This window comes from Plectropomus leopardus, chromosome 19, assembly GCF_008729295.1.
Source record: "Plectropomus leopardus isolate mb chromosome 19, YSFRI_Pleo_2.0, whole genome shotgun sequence".
NCBI lineage: Eukaryota > Metazoa > Chordata > Actinopteri > Perciformes > Serranidae > Plectropomus > Plectropomus leopardus.
In genome coordinates this window covers 26,803,910-26,824,331 of record NC_056481.1, presented here as the reverse complement: position 1 = coordinate 26,824,331, position 20,422 = coordinate 26,803,910, and the positions used below count along the sequence as shown (strand labels likewise).

Here is a 20,422-nt window from a genome sequence, read left to right as displayed (position 1 = left end):
ACTCTGTGCAGGCATTCAGGAAGTGTTTCTTTCTTGTCGCAGTGGGGACAATAGGGTTTGGGTTTGGATGAGGACTTTGATTGTGAAGACTGTCCTGTGGGGCTTTGGTCTCCAGTAAGGAAGAATGCTGTCGACTTCTCCTTTGAACGGTTGGAGGGACGTTGGTCCTTCTTCGGGGTCTTGGGTGCTTCATAGTTATAAAGTGAAGCTGCTCGTCCTGCTATGCGCTTGGCTTGAGATTTCATCTGTAGCCAGGAACTAAGATCAGGTAGAGTGTAAGTTTGGTCAGTACCTGTCCTAAGAATACCTTGGTTCAGGCAGTATTCCACAAACCCATCACGATAGCTTGGCGGCATCTTGCTCAGCAGTCGGTCGACATGAGATCCACATCGCAGTTCATAGCCGTTCTGTCCCTCCAGGGTCCTAAGCATGCCTTCCAGTGATTGGATAGATAAGGCGAATGCATCAAAGGCTTCGGAGTCACCAAACTTGATGGCTGGAGTGTTGAGGATGGCACCTAGTTCACTTTGGACTAGCTGACGAAGTTGACCATACTTTTCCTGTAAAGCCTGCATGGCCGCTGTATATGGCCTTGGATCGTGCATGTACGCTTTGGCCAATTGGAGCGCACTCTGTAGTTTCAGATGTCCAAGAAGCACTTGGTATTTGTACTGCTCGTTCAGGTGCACATGGTTGTCCAGCAGGTTGTCGAGCGCCATCTTCAATAAGGCAAAGTCACTTTCTCTGCCACTCTCAAAGCAAGGGATCATAGGTTTGGGAATGCCATAGGATGAGGGGAAGAATGGAGACACATCAGCTGCTGTGTGGTGAACTGGGTTGAGGCAAAGCTGAGGTGCAGTATGACGCTGCTTGGACAGGGCGTGTGAAGGCTGACTGATTTAGCTGATGCTGTGCTGGATGAGCTGAATATGGAGTAGGGGCCAGGTTGTAACTTAGGGGCGCTACATTAGGAGGCAAGGATATAGGAGGAGGAGCAGACCGTAGCAATAGGGTGGGGGGTGGATACAACGCTGGAGACGGAGTCATACTCACTGGAGGAGAAGAGCCACTGTCACCGGTGGCGGAGCCGCAGCTGCAGGAGATGGAGCAACGATAGCTGGAATCGGAGCTGGGCCCATGAGAGGCGGAGCCACTCTTGTTGGAGGCGGAGCGGGGACAGCAAAAGGCGGGGCCATACTGACTAGAGGAAGGGGCAGGCCCGCAACAGGCTGAGCTGTATGGACTGCTGGAGGATGAGCCACTATAGCTGGCGGTGGAGCCGGGGCTGCAGGAGATGGAGCAACAATTGCTGGAGTGGGAGCTGGAGCCACGAAAGGTGGAGCCAGCGGTTGGTACGTTGCAGATGGAGCCACAGTCATAGGAGGTGGAGCTAAAGTCGCCGGGGGTGAAGCCATGTTTAACACTAGAGGCGGAGGTGTAGGGCTATTTGCCTTGTGCTGATCTGATGGACGTAGTGAGGATCCTGCTCCACCTGGGTCCTGTGATTTCTCTTTGAGGAGAGAAGTGACCCTCTTAGCTATTTCCAGCTCATTAACTCTCTTCTTTAGCTGACGTCGTTTCTCCATCTGTCTGGTTAGCAATTCCTTTGCTCGAAATGGCTTCCTCTTGTAGCTGCTGGGCTTCTCTAGCTTGAGTTTGAAGTCGCTGACACTCGTGGTCAATTGTTGGTCCTCCTCTATGCACTGCTGTAATTCCTCAAGCTCCATTTCTTTCACTCGTTCTTCAAGCTGAGCTGTTTCTAGCTCTGATAATATGTGAGAGGGGAATCTGCTGGTGGATGAGCGAGATGAGCGAGATGAGCGTGCAGACCTGGAGCTGGAGCTCCTCCCGGATGAGCCTCTCTTTCGGCTATGGGAGCTCTGGGTGGAGGGGGAGCTGTTGTTGTGTGTGGGTTTGTCCCTCTGAAGGGAGAGTTGCAACCACATAGTCACTCAGGTAAGCTGGCGGGTGTCGCTCTCTCTGTGAAGCACGTTGGGGTGCTGGCTCAATCTGGGCATCTGTAGGATCCATACCTGATTGTTACCCTAATCGGCTCGAAGGACCATGAAAAGGAGAGAAGTTGTTGTCTCCAAGAAGTTAACTGGTGTAGAGTGGCAAGGAGTATGGTGTGTGTCCCCTGTTAAAGAACACGGATACAGATGTCCAGTTTAGAGGTGGATTTATTGGCTGCGGTCTGTAATAACAATACAACATAACGATCAGTATCACACACACATGAATGATACACACGTAATAAAGTAACTCTGAATGTAAAGGACTGTATTCGGTATATGATAGAAATTGTATAATGAAAACATATCACCTCCTGAGGCACGCAGCACACACATGGCGAGAATTAGCATTAGCTAATGCACAGGCAGCTAACACACATTAACAATATAGCATCTAACTGGTACAGTGAAACGTCAATAAGCTCACCTTCTGGCATTCACACACAGCAATAAACCCCGGATGTACAGGTGAATATTTGGAAGGGAGAATCATGGCTATCTGCAGCTGCAGCAGGAGGAGAACTGAATGTTCACAGCACGGTATCCACACACAGGTGCAGTGCGTTCAAGAGCGTCGGAACGGCAGTGGTGCATTCATGAACGTCGGACATATGAAAACTTACAGAGAAACACCATATAACTGAATGATATTTAGGTCAATGAACAAGTTAGCAACACATAAACAACATGGGCTTTCTAACACTCTGTTAAAAATGAAGCCAGCAGAGAGTCGAAACATTTCTACAGTCACTCTTGTCAGGTTGGTTCTGAGGTTTAAAAGTTACACCCACTTTATTGCCTTTAATGGATAGGACAGTTGGACCGCGAAAGAAGGAGAGAGAGAGGGGGCAACATGCAGAAAAGGGCCGGGGCCAGAATCGAACCCGCAGCAGCAAGGACACAGCTTCTATATATGGGGCACCCGCTCTATCCACTGAGACACCAGGCACCCGACAAATCCCAATACAATGAATGCAGCTCATGCACATGAAGGTAAGAGGTGCCAACTGTCAGTTTTCACAAAATGGTATTTAAGTGCAAATGGTTATTGTATGGATCAAATGGTAAATGGACTGTACTTGTATAGCGTTTTTATATATATCTTATTGACCACTCAAAGCACTTTAACACTACATGTCCCATTCACCCATTCACACACACATTTACACACTAGTGGCGAAGGCTACTCTTCAAGGTGCCACCTGCTACTCAGTAATCATTCACACACACTCACACTCCAATGACGCAGCATCAGGAGCAATTTGGGGTTCAGTATCTTGCCCAACGATACTTCGACATGTTGCCCGGAGGAGCTGGGGATCAAACCGTTGACCTTCCAATTAGAGGACGACTGGCTCTACCTCTGAGCCACAGCCGTAACAACAAATAAAATGGAGCATTATTAATTACAAGTAACTTCTAATGGATCCATGTGAGCACTTTGTCATTTTAGCCTGGGCAGTTGTGCTATCCACAGTGACGGAGTTCCCCCTGAAACACCCATCCGACCATTTGTGAGCAGCTCCACTGAATGCACAGATAGGCTGTCAGGGTGATGAGAGCTACCTTTAGTGTCAGAAATCATCTTTGGGAAAATGTGTTTGGTGTGTTTGAGTTTTTAGTTTGGCCTATGTCCCATTCACTAACATAGAGGGGTGGGCTTTATGACCTATACTGCAGACAGACACCGGGGGGCGGTCCAGATTGAAAAGTTACACTTTTGGGGAGCTATCACGTCATTTAATTTTCTATACAGTCTATGGTCTGCACCTGTGTCACACAACATGGAAAGCTGTGTTTGATTTATGTCAATGACATGCTCAGCAGGTGGATCATTAATGAGTCATTAATCAAGGTAGATGCAACCATAACCCATAAGGATGTAAATGTAATGTCATTGCAATGCTGAGTATTTGTAATGTTCAATAGTTTCAATACTAGGTGCAGTGTTTAACCCCTCCCACCCCCTTTCACTCAGCCGGTGAATGTAAATATGCACAACATGTAGCAGCGTCTCTTCTTTGTTGGTATGCTCTCCCATGACCACAGATACAGATGCTGATTTAATCTTTGTTTTTTCATTTTCTCACAGTTGTGAGACATGTGTGACATTGTTTTTAGGCTGCTCAGTAATGAATGTGACTTCAAATGCAGCAAAGTACAACTTAAGTACAAGTAAAATGACATACTTTTAAATGTATTCAAAATGTACATGTACACAAAAATCCAACTATGCTACGGTACCATGAGTAGATGTAATTAGTTGTTGATAGTTATCATGATTTATTTGGTCTCAGATCCTTTGCTGCAGTACTTTATTTAGAGCTGAAACACATACATACACTATCAGCCTATATAGGCTGATAGTATATGTATGTGTACATGTACAGCTTTATCAATTTGACCAAATGTTGTACTATGTCACAGGTTGGTCAGGCTTGTCACAGCCCCTAGGGGCCCCTTTGTAGGAAATCTTACAATCATCTCTGTCCTGTAACATCCCAGATCTGAGCGCTTGCACCACACACAGAGGCAGAGCAGTGGTCAGAGGCGGAGCTGGAGGCTCCAGTCACACAGCAACAGAGCAGTCTGAGCCCTGGCACAGAGAAGTATGCTGCATGAGCACAGCTGAGCGACTCAGCAGGTTATCATTTTGGATACTGGGAGCCAGAGTGGACTGGTAAGTGCATCAATTATACTAACTCACCATTTGGTTTTTGCGTTCTTAAATTCTTTGATATGACAGGTGTAGCAGGGTCACACATTGTCCTACAGAGAAAGACACATACATTCAGGGTCTTCAGTCAAAAACAATTCAGGATTTAACATCCAAAATTACAAAAAACATGAAATGCATTAACATCCTTTACTTTGATTTTCATCTTTTCAGCTATACCTTTTGGATCCTCTAAAACAACCAATCATGCAATGTAATGAAGTAATAATTCTTTGTTACAGTGTTTTTTGGGGTTTTTTTTGGCAGTATCTGTGTTTTATTTGAGTTTTTATATTTTTGTCAACTCCCACTTTTTACCACATTTCCCAAATAAAATATACACTTTTACTCCAGAACATTTCCCCTAAGAATACAAAATAAGGAAGGAAGGGAGGAGGGGATGGACAGATGAATGAAAGAATGAGAGGGAAGGGAGAACCAGATTTTGTTCTTTAAATCCTTTAAGTAGTAAAAAAAAAAAAAAAAAGGTTTTCTTCAGGTGTAATGTACACTCCATTTTTAAGGTGGTGTACATTTTACAAAGAAATTAACTTCATAATTCTAAATTCTTCTAAATTCTGACTGCTTGCTTTTTTGTCAACAGGATTTACTTGCACTTTTAAGGTGACTTAAACCTCTGCTTACGTCCTTTTATGGTAAGACATCTGCACCTTTTCTCAAGTACGGCTTTCAGGTACTTCATCCACCACTAAAAAAAACACAAATAACAAAACACATTATCAATAGAATAATATCGAAAAGAGTGTCCACCTGTTCCAACAAATGTAAATAAAATTCCCATTTCATAATTCTTACAGTTATCAGGCAAAACAGAAATATGATTATTATGGATACTTATGTTGATTAAAAAAAGGGGGGGTATGTGTCTTTTACAGTATAACCTATTGCAATTGCAGAATACTTCTTTATAGTAGCAGTATATTGTACTATACTTTTCTAGTATAAAACCTGACAATAGAAGACTAGTAAGACTGGATCAGCTGCCCATGGGTTTCTCCGTATTTAAAATTAAAAAGCTTTTTTAATGCTTATTTCAGGTAAATTTCTTGTAACTTTTCCACATTTTTTTTTTGCAAATTTCTGGGCTATGTCTTGTCAGGTTGCTCATTGCATTCTCTATATGTTTTTGAAAGAAATCAAACCAATTTGCCAAGGTTCAAAGGGTTAAGACTCTAGGGAAGTAATGTCTGTTTCAGTATTTGATTATAGTGTGTCCCACATAGAGTACATACTACTCACATTTTTCTTGCACCTGCATAATAATATCACTCATCTCACACAGCTTTCATGACACAGAAAAAAACAACCAGTGAACTTATTTCTGTTTCAGTACGCAATTTCAAAGAAATACCAATTTGACAACCTAGGATAGATATTTCCGTAACTTCAGCTTTTCGTTTCTATGGTGACTATGAAGTGATGCCATTCCTAAACCCCTCTTAATGCCGTTTTAATGTTCAAGAGACTATTGATTTTTATTATTTATGTTACTGAAGCAATATCGTATTAGAGTGGTTCAGCGTCATCAGGCCTGGGCTTCCAAGACTTCAGCATCAATTGTTTTATATATCTGATATCTATACCTTTACTCAAGTATGGTTTTCAGGTACTTCATCCACCACTCTAAATCTGGTTAGGGACTGTTCTTTATTTATCAAACCAGGAAGGTTGCTGTTTCTTTTTTTTATCCTCCCCAAAGCTACAAATACTTTTTCTTGAGCCTCCCTGAGTGACTTGGGGAAAATGCATGCAGCGTTTGTCCCACATGATATATTCAAGGGCTGTATGAAATTTGAAAATCCAACAATATTTTTATAGTTTTTGACTATGATAAATAATGTGAATTTGGTAAATTCTATTTTGATCAGCCCTTAGGTTTTAAAGGCATGTTGTTGTTGTTTTTTGATCATAAAAAAATCTAGAAGAAGAAAAATTAGTAAAAATTTTAAGAGAAAAAAGGTCCATTGTTTTTAAAGAAAATATGCCTTTCAAACACACATTTTCTTTAAAAATAGTCAGTCAAATAAATATAAAACAAGCCAAAATAAAAACATAAATCCCTCCACAGTGCTTAAAGAGTTATTTACTTACATTATAAAAAGCGCAGATGTAATAGTCTGTCCATATTTGTACTTAGATTCTTACACTTTTAACAAAAATACATGCATGATACATTTTTAATAACTGCAGTTGCAAAGTAATCTGTTCCTACTAAGTACTAATTAGTATTAACAATTAACCTAACCCTAATATTTTAACGTCACAATTCTTACTTTTTTAAAAGGTTTCCAGGCTAAATAAGATGCCTAAAAATGCTAAATAAGATGCTTTATAAGTGCATTAAAAAACTGAAACTAAAAACACCCCTGACATTTCGGTTGACAATCACAGCTGTGCTGAAATTCAACAAGACTAACCTGGAGTCAGAATAGTTCTACAATGGTCATTTTTAGTTAACAATGAGAAGCAGTGATGCATTGTGGTTTGTTTGTTTATTTAATCATTTTTTCAGCTTTGCCAACACAAATAGTTCTGCCACTGGACTGAAACTGGACTGTTGCCAAGCAACACAGGAACATTCCAGCACCAGCTCGTTACTTTGTGTAAACTGTGTTCGAAACCGTCCCCTCATTCACTCACTCACTATTCACTATGTAGTGTGTATTAAATAGTGCACTAAATAGAGAATAACCAAACGAGATCTCAGACACTACATTGGAATTTTTTCCCCCCAGAAATACACGACCGCATTGCACTGTGGAAGACGGGAGTTAAATGTAGGGTACATCGTATGTACACTCAAATTCGCTGTGCATTGTGGGCATTTTATTGTGCACTATATAGTGGAATTAACAGCAGAGAATTCAAACACCACTACAAAATTACAAAATGGCGAACACAGCTTAGGTCTACATGCTAGTTTGTATCATGTAGGCCTACATTTATCTGCAGCCTTTGTTTCCTGTTTTTTTTTTTTTTTGCGAACCCATGAATAGCCTCAGTCTGGTGGCAGACGTGTGAGTTAACAGCTGCTCAGACAGTATGCTATCTTCTAATGTCATATGAGCTCACCTGGAGGTATGCAGTGATGTTTCCAGTCTTCTTTTCTTCCCTTCGTCCTCCTTTGACGACTGGTCATCAGTCATCAAAGTTTGTTGCGATGACCATTAATGTATGCTGATCAACGGCTGACGTAATTTGGCTCAGAACACCTGTGAAGCGGAGTGATACATTCATAGTATCAAGTCCCAGTCCCGGTGATGTTGTCACATCAGCTGTCCAATCAAATGGCTTGGTCTAAACCAGTGGTGGAAGATGTATTCAGATCTTGTACTTAAGTAAAAATACTATTACCACGCTGTAGAAATACTCTCTTACAAGTAAAAGTCCTGTACTGAAAATGTTAATGAAGTACAAGTAAGCAAGTATATTCAGGAACATGTATTTAAAGTATTAAAAGTAAAAGTACCCTAAGCAGAAAAATCTTAAATACATTAAAAATACATATTAATAAAATATATATTAATACATATAAATACATTTATAAATAAATAAATGAAAACAACAGACAAAAAATTAAAAATAATTTAAAACGCAAAACTCACAAAAGAAAATCAATTTTAAAAAACCCATCCAAAGAAGTCAAAATTTTTTTATTTTCAAAAGACTTCAGTGTTTCTCATAATAGTTTCAGTGATTCACTTGTTAATCAACTATTTTTTGCAGCTGTGATTTTATAGACTGTTTGTTTTTTAATTTACAACAAAATAAATTCGATTTTTTAAACTCTTCTATTCTTCATACAAAAATCTTAATCTGTTAAGTAAGACATTTCAGAGATAAATATACTATATTTCACTACATTTATCTCTGAAATGGGGAGTAGAAGTAGCATGAAAAGGAAATACTCAAGTAAAGTACAAGTACCTCAATTCATACTCAAGTAAAATACTTGAGTAAATGCACTTAATTACATTCCGTCACTGGTCAGAACTTTTTCTGTCACCTTCTTGGTTAAATGACTTTCTACACTGGAGGTTACAAGGATGACATGGAATTGTAAAACATATAAGAGAGTGGATAAGCCACATTTAATGTTCATGAAATTGATTTAATTTGTTAAATCTGCATTCATTTTTTAAATTTTTTATTTTTTTTTTAATGTTTTTAGAGGATTTTTCTATGTATTGTTTTATGAAACCCCAAAGTGTTCAATAGACATTTCTTTTAGTATTTATGTTATTATAAGATAAATAGTCATATGAATGATAATGTATAAAATATAGGGTAAATGAAGTAATAGTGTGAAATTGCCTGATTAAAGAAGTCGTTAAGCCAATTCATTATAAAATTGAATTGTCTTACAGTAAATCAAAATGGTCATTTTTAAAGTCATTATTTCATTATGTCTGTCATTCCAGTGCTGTTGTCACAACCCTCTCTCCTTTAAGCCAATCACTCGCAATTCGCTAGAGCATCAACAATGTCAAAGTAATTCAGAATCAACTTCTTAGCTGCTATAAATAACAACAGCAGACCTACACAGAAACAAAAACTAGCATCCTCATTTATGTTGATACTCGTGGTCTCTGGAGCATGAAAAAGTGGTGTACAAAGTGCCATTAGCTTCGTAGGAGAAGCAAGAGTTAAACTGATAACATTATCGATGGCTGAGTCCCATTTAGTGCCCCAGTAAGTTTTTCTAGTGGGCAAACATGCATAATGTACAACAACATGTACTCATCTCAAGGTGTCACATATTGCGGCTTTACAATGGACTTCCGCATCTACTTATGACATTTTAGATATTCTTCTGCGTCCTTTGTTTACTTTTCGGTATGGTGCTACCGTGATGTCAACATAAACACATGGTAGGATGAAGCTGCATGTAGTTATGTTTAGACAACACAAGCACATGGCAACCAATAGATGTCAATAAATGCGCATGCTGGCACCGATGGTTAGGATTAGGTGAAGGGCGCAGATAGTAAGGTGTAGAAAAAAAATATCACATGCAGACGGAAAGTGAACTCCCTACTCCTGCATAAAATTCCAGGGTTTGTTGGACCCACCCTGCCCCATAGGCGCCCTTGCTGTCCTTATATTTCGTCAGTACCAGCAACATTTTAATCCTGCTGTGTTTCATGCAGATGCAGCAGGTGTTGTCCGGCCCTCTGCCAGCTTATAATAACACTACAAACAGTTTGTCAGGCTGCATTGTCACCTGACGCCGTCCAGCTGCATTTCATACACACGCAAAAGGTGGCTTTAAGTACTGTCAAAACTCTACAATTTAACGAGTTCGGAATGAGAACGGGCTAACAGTACAAGGACCTCCCCTAAGTGGAATGCAGCTACCATTAATGCTGTTGAATACATCTGTGCTTTTCCTACTATGACATGTCAAAATGACTGCCATGAAAATGGCTCTTATATCTGCAGTGTCATCATGAAAAAAAAATCATAAATAGAAAAATTTGTTTTATATCTATTTAATCTTTATTTAACCAGGAATAGTCCAATTGAGATTTATACTGTCCTGGCCAAGACAGCAGTATGAATAATTTCACACAAAAGAGCAAACAGACCAAAAACACAACAGCAAAAGTTAAAACAAATTTAAAAATTCCCACACAAGCAACAGGCAACCAACTTAAAACAAACAGCCATTTAGCAGCATTCAGAAACAACAAAAACATGTCATGATGAAACTGTTATTGTGAAAATGGATGATAATACAGCATTTTAGAGCTTTTTAGCTTTTTAGTTATTTAACACAATTTAGTCATATGCTAATTTATTAAAGAAGTTTTAAAATATGTAATATTGAAGACTTTGGGGTTCCATGTTGTTAAACGTATGTTCATTTATTTGTTTAGGGATGTAGCTCTTTAACAAACCTTTTTCTTCTCACACATAAAAGCTAAAGGCATGGACTGAAGACATTTTCTGAGGAGATATGATGGTTCTGGCTTTAATTAGTACAGCCTGTATTAGTAATGTCATCTATTCTTTACAGGCTATGCTAATCTATGCCAGAATCAGCAATGCAATGGAATCTGAGGATTCAGCTCTAAACAATAATCATGTTTAGATCATTTTCATCCTGAAGGAAAAAGGAAAGACAGAAGTACAATTGTTTGTTTAGACTCGTCTGTAGTTTTTCCATGTGTAAAAGCAGTGCACAAACCAACAGAGAGACTACCAAATGCTGATCCTTGAGGTATCCCATCGTTGACAGGGCAGTCCGTCATTTTGACAAATTGCATCATATCAAAGAAGTAACAGCAGAACGTGTGCAGCTTCTCATTCTCAGCTAGTGCAGATCATTAGCTGTTTCCAGTTAGCAAAAATTTGTAGCTCGATGACCAAATGGCCAAAATGACACTTGGCCATTGTCTGGTTCAAGGTTTACCATGGAGGAATGACAATTTCTGTTTGTAAAGCCAGCGAAAGTGAAAGTAACAGCCAACCCAACACTGACTTGTTTGGTGTTTCGCCTCACTGTATTTTAAGTCAAGTCAAGTTAGTTTTATTTATCAGGCCCATTATGACAAATCACAGTTTGCCTCAGAGGGCTTTACAGCGTATAACATCCCTCTGTCCTTGGACCCTCACAGCAGATAAGGAAAATTTCCCCCAAAAAACCCTTTAACTGGGAAAAAACTGTAGAAACCTCCAGAGCAACTGAGGAGGGATCCCTCTTGAAGGACAGACAGACATGAAACAGATGTTGTGTTCATAGATAAATAAAATGACGGCAATATATGACAAAATGATACATAGGAAATAGAAGGAGAGATGCACAGGAACAACAATAACAAAAGTGAAATAACATATACTAATAGTAATGGAAATATGAATAAATGTAGTTCATGATTGTCAAGTCAAGTCAATTTTATTTATAAAGCTCATTATCACAAATCACAATTTGCCTCAGAGGAGTTTACAGCATACAACATCCCTCTGTCCTTAGACCCTCACAGCAGTTAACTCTTTGAAACCTTAGCAAATGATTGATGATTGACTTCTTTCAAAAATAGTAAGAAGACAATAAGCAGCTTAAGAAGAAACTGCCCCCAAATAGCATAAAATTAGTTAAAGAAAAGAAGTACAAGAAAATTTAAAAAACCCAAAATGAATGAATCCATAGTAAAAGTAACATAAATAAGCCTGTAATATAACTTTAAATATATAATTTTGAGAATTATAAAAATCGTTTTCTCAGCAATTTTCCCTAGCTGTAGCTTTTTAAAGCTACTAATTCTTGCCAATTTGCTCATCATATGTTTTTTCCTATATTTTTTAAAAACACGTCAAACCAATTTGCCTCAAAGGTTTATATACTTGTGAAGGGCGTCTGAGCACAACACAAGAAAACTGATGTCAGTCCAGTTTTTAAAGGGTTAAGGGAAAACTCCCCCTTAGAAATCTACAAGAAAAGGGAGCACAGAGTCCAGAGAAGAAGCCAAGTTAGTGATATGCAGTAATAGGACATGAATGTTTGCAAGAAAAAACACACTACACACACTTTAGTGATGATGATGAATGAGAGGGATTACTTCTGTATAAGTCTATACGTTGTTATTTAGGAAAATCCTGCACAGTATATCTTTAAATAGCTCTCTGGAAGCCGGTGTCTGTACTCTGTCAAAGATCATTTGAAAGGACCAACTCTAAGTGATAAGTCTTCTCTAAAAGCGATTGTGCCATGTCGGTTTCAGATATCACGTCCTCCCAGTTAAACATTCATTCATAATTTAATCATTTTGAATCAGGACCTCCAGTCACAGTATCTCATAACCTGATAAAAACATTCCCAATGTTTCTCACCTTTTGTCTTATACTCTCCTCTCATTCCAAAATCTGCCCTGCAGTAACCCTGTTCTACCCACCATCTCTCAGATCACCTGTCTCCCACATCTGTTCCCCATCCTCTCACTACCCTGCAGCACACATTCTGGCCCACTTCCCACTCATTCCCCACCAGATGTCCATTGTGTTTCCCTGTCTCACTGTGCCAGGCTTTTTCCGCTACCTGTTTTTCAGACCCATCTGCTTTTTTTCGGATTTTTTTTTCAGTTGCCTAAACTCAGCTCTTGTTTGTTTTTCACAGACTTTGTATGCCGACTTGTTATTGACCCCATCTATGCATGTGTGTTTTGGTCTGTCATCCATGGCCTTGATGCTGATGCTGACTTGATACAGGTGTAGCAGAATAGACAATAGACATATTAATTTATTCTATGGTATGTGTTCAATATGGAATATGTTGTAATATGTAGTCATTTTACCCAAATCTTTCATTTGTTCTGTAGCTTCAAAGTTATCCCTCTTGGTATTGGCAGTAATGTATTTGTTTTGTGTAATTATGCCCTCTACTGACCGTGAGTAGACAAACTTCTCTCAAACTTCTCGCCTCTTCAGTCCGCAGTGGTTTGGCTGCTTAAGGCGTGTTGTTGTAAAGATAGAATGCACATAACAGCGTTTTGCTTTCAGTGGAGTCATGACAGGAATAAACTTGAGTTCGACAAAATATGCCGGTGTCCAGCATCTGACTGTGCACCAGAACACAATGCAGTGTGGTCATAATCTGCAGACCATCCTGGCTACATATGATCTTCACAGCCTTGATGCACACACTAATTCCTCACGCACTTTTCCACATGCTTGCTTCTGCTGTCTTTTTACCTTTCAAGAAGAAAGACCCCTAAGAATTCTTGATGGGTTGCTTTCACTAGTTCTTGAGCATGTCTTTCTCCGGTACTAAGGATGCAAATTGTGAGGGAAGAAAAGATTAAGGAAGCTATAGTATGCCAACACGCTGCAACATGTTCTAATCCCAAGTGATCACATATTGCAGCTTTGCAGTGGACTTCTGTATCTACATATTATGTCCTAGGTATCCCTCTGCTTCCGCTAATTATGTTTTGGGATGCCACTTCTGTGATGTTAATAAATGCACATGTTGGGATGACGCAGCACAGGGTTATATTTAGATGCACACGCTAACACACACACACACACACACACACACACACACACACACACACACACAAACATTCAGACAGGAAGTGAACACCGGGCTCACACATGAAGTTCTGGGGTTTGTTGGACCCATCCACCATTCCTCCCATGTGCCCTATAGGTGACTCACACTCCTTATATTAAATCACTACAGGCAGATTTTCAACCTGTCACTGTTCCATGGCATATCATACACACACAACAATTTCCGTCTGGTCGCGTTGTGAAGAGATGCCGCCCATCTGTGGATTAGGCTGATGCAGCAGGTGCTGTCTGCCCATTTGGCATCCCGTATTAAGCGGATGCTAAAGGTGCCTTTTGGCATAGGGATCGTATGCTCAAAGCACTGTCAAATTGGCAATATTGGATGACTTTGGAATGAGAACTGGCTGGGCTACAGCATATTTGGATCCAATGTAATACAATCTGCCTCATGATGGTAAGATGTGCTGTCTTCAAACCTGTGGGTTGCACTGATTGAAATATGTAGCAACTTAATCTTTGAATTAAATAAGATCCTTTTGTACAAATGTTAGTTAAACAAAATGCATCCTTCATTTTTTAATCTTAAATCCTTTTTCTTTTTCTTTTCCTCAAGATGTCCATTGGTCATCATGAACCTGACCTCCAGCTCTGATTCTATCCACTTCCTTACTAATAGTTCTCCTGGTATGAGAGACCAGCCTGATACCACCATCATAGCCGAGACTGCCATCTTAGGTACTGCTCTACACGACATCACTTAATATCTTTAATACAACTAAGTAACACAGATATTGTGATTTTTGTGCATGTTTTAGATTATATATAAAATCATTCAAAAGGATATGTAAAAATACATAAAATGGAAGAAAATTAACCATACAGTCAATCCCAGCTGGCATCAGGTGTCAAAGTGATACCAGAAAGAGGTTGGACTCTTGCTTCCAACAGACTTTAAATTTTGGTTGGAATGAAAATCAGGTTGCCAATTTAAATGTCTTAAATAAAGGCTTTTTTGGGTTGATGTTTCTCTACATCTTCAGGTGGCTCTTACCAGGAATTGGCCATATTATCTGACAGTGTTGGTGGGTGGAAGCAGCACAATGTCAGTCATGTCTCAAGGTACGGAGGCAACTTCACTGACTCTCCAGTTAACAGCACATTAATGCTGCCAACAGAGGAATTTGACCCATTAGGAGGACATACTATCTGGCAGGTAACAATCAGCTGTGATGTTACTGCAGTTCTACCAACTCCTCTCTTATTGCATCAGTTTAAGTTACAGCTTTGGTGACACTGCAATGTTGAATACACCATCAATGTATACGTGTTTTCACCACATATACATGTTAGTAACTGATTCCTTATATGGCTTACTACTTCTCTGGCACCTAAATGTGTAGACATGAGATATGTACACTGCAGGTTGAGAGCACTCCAGAACAAAGCAAGCAGAGTATTTTGTGGTCTCACTGTGTAAATTCCATGGCTTCAGTAGCGAGGAATTCTAACCGCCAGACAAACATTCAGCTGTGCTCTTCACATGGCTGCACCAAAGCTCTAGGGAGTTTACGGCTCATTTGAAGTATAGTTGCTTATAGTTGGTGTTCCAAGATAAACTTTGCATCCACAGAAAGCTATGAGACTCGTCCAAATTAATTAATTACTTCATTCTTTCCATGTTAAAAAAGGGAACCTCCATAAGTCTGGTCAAATTTTAGTCATCCGCTTATCAGCTTCTTCAAAACAAGCTTATGACACGAGAAAGTTGAAAATCATCAAAAGCTGATTGTAGGGTTAATAGTCATATTAAGAGGTGCATCAATAGCATAGACAGCAACAATAGCAAGACAGCGTCATCTGCAAAAAAAATGCTCAATTTAGAGTGAATGAAACTAACTTTATAATAGTTACTGTATGGTTAATAGAAGATGACCCAGAATTGGACCTTGTGGGACACCTATATTAACTTAGACAGCACTTGACTCAAAACTCCCTCTTAAGTTCTTCCTGTCCAGTAGGCATAAAATCATTGAAGGTACCATTAACTTAAACCTAAAAAGAATAGCTTTAGGAATAAAAGTGTGACAGTATGTTACTAATTGTCCAAGGCATTGCCAATGTCATTTACCAGAACAGCAGCAGTTGTTGTGCTTGGACATGGTTTAAATTATGACTGCTGACATTTAAGTAGGGAAAAGTCACCATAATGGGAATTTTTCTCTTATGACTCTTTTACTCAGAGATTGTTTTTATATTTAGATATAAAATACTTTCAGGCAAACAACCTACATGTGCCTGCAATCAAAAACAACTGAAAGGTTTTTTGATGAGGAAAACATGTCCTGAGGCATCAAACCAAAAGTGGACATTGTCTGATGTTATATATAAAGTGTGCCGTTTTAATTGCAACAGTGCAAGTTAAGGTTGTAATTCACACTGACAGAGTGTGTCTAAAAAACAGCATCCTTGGGCTGTTTCTTCATGTTTCGATAATTTTGTGTGGCAAAAATTTGGCAAGATTGTGTATTTTTGACAACAGACAATAAGTCTTCGCTCTACTGAAACCCATTCACACTTCAATTTTTGTCCTTTTTTCTTACCTCTTCATCTCCAGGTCATCATAATCGTCTTCCTCACTGGATCACTTTCTCTTGTCACTGTCGTTGGCAATATCCTCGTGTTGGTGTCATTCAAGATCAATAAGGCACTCAAAACAGTAAACAACTACTACCTGCTTAGCCTAGCATTTGCTGACCTGACCATTGGCACACTCTCAATGAACCTGTATACCACCTACATCATCATGGATCAGTGGGCTCTGGGGCCGGTGGTCTGTGACCTGTGGCTTGCCATAGACTATGTGGCCAGTAATGCCTCAGTCATGAACCTGCTTGTTATCAGCTTTGACAGGTAACAGGACAGTGTTTATTATATTTTTACTAATAAATTAAAATAAAACAGAGCTCATATCCACCATCACATGGATATACACTGTTCTTCTATTAAACGGATCACTGTATCCAAGTGTTAAAAAGCACATATTTTCATATCGTATAATGATGGGGTTATGCTGAAAGCTGCTGGAAACAGGACATATCCCTTTGACATCCTGCTTAACTGTTTAGACTTGTTATGCTTTAAAAAATCCACTAGATGTCCCCATGTCTTTAAAAAGTTTGCCTAAGACAAGAAGTTAGTAACAAGAAAAATCACTGAGGTCTTAATGGATTTATGTAGCTATGTATATATATATATAAATAATATGACTAACGCCACAATCACAAATTCATAGGCTAAATAAAGCCATACTAACATAATAACAGCATTGTGGCATATGATGTGTAATTTAGATTTTTTCCTTCTGTTTTACTATTACCATGAAAGCCCATCTCAAAAATTTGGAAGAGGCCCACATTTAAAAAACTATGGGGTCTGTTAAAAACAAACAAACAAACAAACAGACAAACAAAGCATTGATTTTTGTTATTATTACCTCAAGGACATAAATAATGCAAAGAAAAGATTTTTAGAATATTTTTCTTTCTTTGTGAGGACTTCATGAGGACTTAAAAAGGATATTGAAAGTCTGTTGTGTAAGAATTAAAAAAAAATGTTTGCTGGTGACTCTAACTAATACTATTAAGAAAGACAATGCAGTAGACACTGATGCACAGAGCGGTTACAATTTCTCTAAATATGAACAGTTGCCAATTTTTTTCTGTGTTGTCTTAGGTATTTCTCTGTTACCAGACCTTTGACTTATCGGGCTAAGCGTACAACCAAGCGAGCCATGACCATGATCGGATTAGCCTGGTCAATCTCTTTCATTCTGTGGGCCCCAGCCATCCTGTTCTGGCAGTACATTGTGGGTGAGCGGACAGTCCAGCCCAACGAGTGCTACATCCAGTTCCTGTCCGAGCCCATCATAACATTCTGCACTGCTATTGCTGCGTTCTACTTGCCAGTAACTATTATGTCATTCCTGTTTTGGAAGATCTATCAGGAGACAGAAAAGCGTGCTAAAGATATACAAGGTCTCAAGGGTTCTGGTGCAGGCAACAGCCCAAACCAGGCTCAGAACCAAGGCAGTGGTAGTGGAAAAACTGGTGGAGAGAGTGCAACTAGCAGCCCAAAGGATTCGTCAGCCATGCTGCGCCAGATGAGTTCTCAAAGCTGCAGCAGCTATGAATTAAATCAACCTACAGACAACAAAGACAACGCCAGCATTGCTGTTGGAACGGGAAGCAGAGGGGGGTGTGGCACATTCTGCTTCCGGTTTGCTTCACTGCTGCCAGGTCGCCATGCCTCAAAGAGGTCTGTCAACACCACAACAACCACGATGGGTGATGCAGAGCAGAGCAGCTGTGACAGCTTTAACAACAACGAAGTTGGTGCCTCCGGGGACCAGTCAGGTTCAGAGGACGAAGCTGATGGTGCAGACCCAGCAAGGCCTCCAACAGGTTAGACATAACCATACTAAGTGGTCTTGTTTGACTTGACTTGACTTGACTTGGCATGCAGTTTTATTTATAGAGCCCATTATCACAAAACATTGTTTGCCTCAGAGGGCTTTACAGTGTATGACATCCCTCTGCCCTTAGACCCTCACATCACCCAAGGAAAAACTCACAAAAAAGAACCCCTGAAGGGGGAAAAAAAGGAAGAAACCTCAGGAAGAGCGGTAGAGGATGATGAGGGATCCCTCTTCCAGGACGGACAGACGAGTAATAGATGTCGTAAATAACAAATGAAATACAATCATGGCAAAAAAGGAAAGAGAAAGAGAGAGGGGGAGAGAGGGAGAGAGGGGGAGAGAGACATGGCAATAATAGAACAGATGCATGTCATATTACAAAAATGGTAAGGTGTGAAATTATTAATTACACTCTATGATGATGTTGAGGGAGATGAAACAGGGGGACATGCAACTTGTTCTCCTCCCAACTTGTCACATGTTGCTGCTTCCGTGTCTACATTTTAGGTATTCTTCTGTGTCTGCTGTTTATGTTTTGAGATGGCACTACCATGATGTCAGCACAAGCACATGGTGGGATTACACTGTACGTGATTATGTTCAGACAACAACAGAACATGGCAACCAACAGTGGAAAGTCAACTACTGCATATGCTGGCAAAGGTGGTTAGTATTAGGGGAAAGAGACAGATGGTAAGGTACAGGAAAAAAAAAATCTCATATAGAAAAGAAACAAACACCTGACTACCGCATGAAAGACTAGGGTTTGTTGGATCCATCCACGACCCCGCCCACTCCTAGGCACCCTTGTGCTCCTTTATAACGATGTTATTGGCAGCATTTCAACCCATCCTGGTGCATTTCATGCAGACACGACAGGTTCCATCTGGCCGTCCGCTGGCAAATAATACCACCACAAACGATTCTGTCTGGCTGCGTTCAGACCTGACGCTATCCAACGGCATTTCATGGGCGTGCAAAAGGTTGCTTTTGGTGTCACAATCTTATCCAGAAAGCACTGTCAAAATGGCAGTATTTTACATGTTCAGATTGACGGCTGTTCGTGATATATATATATATATATATATATATATATATATATATATATGCATGTAAAAAAGTAATACAAATAATGATGATGATAATGTCTGTCTATCTATCTATCTATCTATCTATCTATCATCTATCCATCTATCTATTTATCTATCTATCTTTCTATCTATGTTTAGATGGAAAGAAATCTAAAAAGGGGAAAAACAACAAAGACAAACAATCATCATCCAACAAAAGTCGAAAAGGGTCACAATCCAGCCCTGTCACCTCATCGCCCACTGACCAATCACCTGCAGCCATCACCATGAAAGACGCAGCGATGGCCAAACGCTTCGCCTCCAAGGCCAAGACAGAGATCAACAAGCGCAAGAATGAAAAAAAGGCAAACGAGAAGAAGGCAGCGCGGACACTTAGTGCCATCCTCTTTGCCTTCATCACAACATGGTTACCGTACAATATCATGGTGTTGGTCAACACTTTTTGTCAGGACTGTATTCCAACAACTCTTTGGGCACTGGGCTACTGGTTGTGTTATGTTAACAGCACAGTCAACCCCATGTGCTATGCCCTGTGTAACAAGACCTTCCGGACAACTTTCAGGGACATTTTGATGTGCCAGTGGAATCAAAAGAAGAACAAGCCTCACTTTCATCAGAGGAAGGCTGTGGCTTTCAAGAAAAAAGACCCAATGTAGGGTCCAGTAGCAAATAATTGATACATTTGTGTTTAAGATGTATTTCCAGATCTATATTCAGATTTGGATTGCTGCGTACAAGCCTTCTATTTCAGATGCTGAATAGAATTTTGCTAACCAAAACTGATTCTACAGGAAGTCTTGCCAAGCTAAAAGTGGGGCCAAAGGCTGCTCTGTTAGTCTGTCCATATTTGGTACTTTGCATGGTCCTTGAGCATAATTGGCAATAATTTGGTAACCACTTCAACTATTTTTTTCACTTTTACTGGCATTTTTACCCATTACTCAGAAAACTAATTCATGAATTTCATTATGTATACTATTCCTGGTTCCCAGAGGATAATTTACAATGTTTTTGGTGGACCCATGAACTTTTGAGGCTATCAATACTAAATGGAAATATTCCAATAGAACTGACACTTTGTTAAGCCCTGCCCCTT

At 39.8% G+C, this 20,422-nt stretch overlaps 1 protein-coding gene across 1 annotated transcript; it reads left to right on the top strand.

Moving 5' to 3' along the window:
• Nucleotides 1-7,737: 7,737 nt before the first annotated feature.
• Nucleotides 7,738-19,982, top strand: LOC121959123 (muscarinic acetylcholine receptor M1-like). The gene is made up of 6 exons (XM_042508308.1): nt 7,738-7,766; nt 14,375-14,496; nt 14,802-14,974; nt 16,376-16,671; nt 17,494-18,221; nt 19,465-19,982. Exons 1-6 carry the CDS (start codon nt 7,738-7,740, stop codon nt 19,980-19,982), a joined length of 1,866 nt encoding a protein of 621 aa, XP_042364242.1.
• Nucleotides 19,983-20,422: the final 440 nt, after the last annotated feature.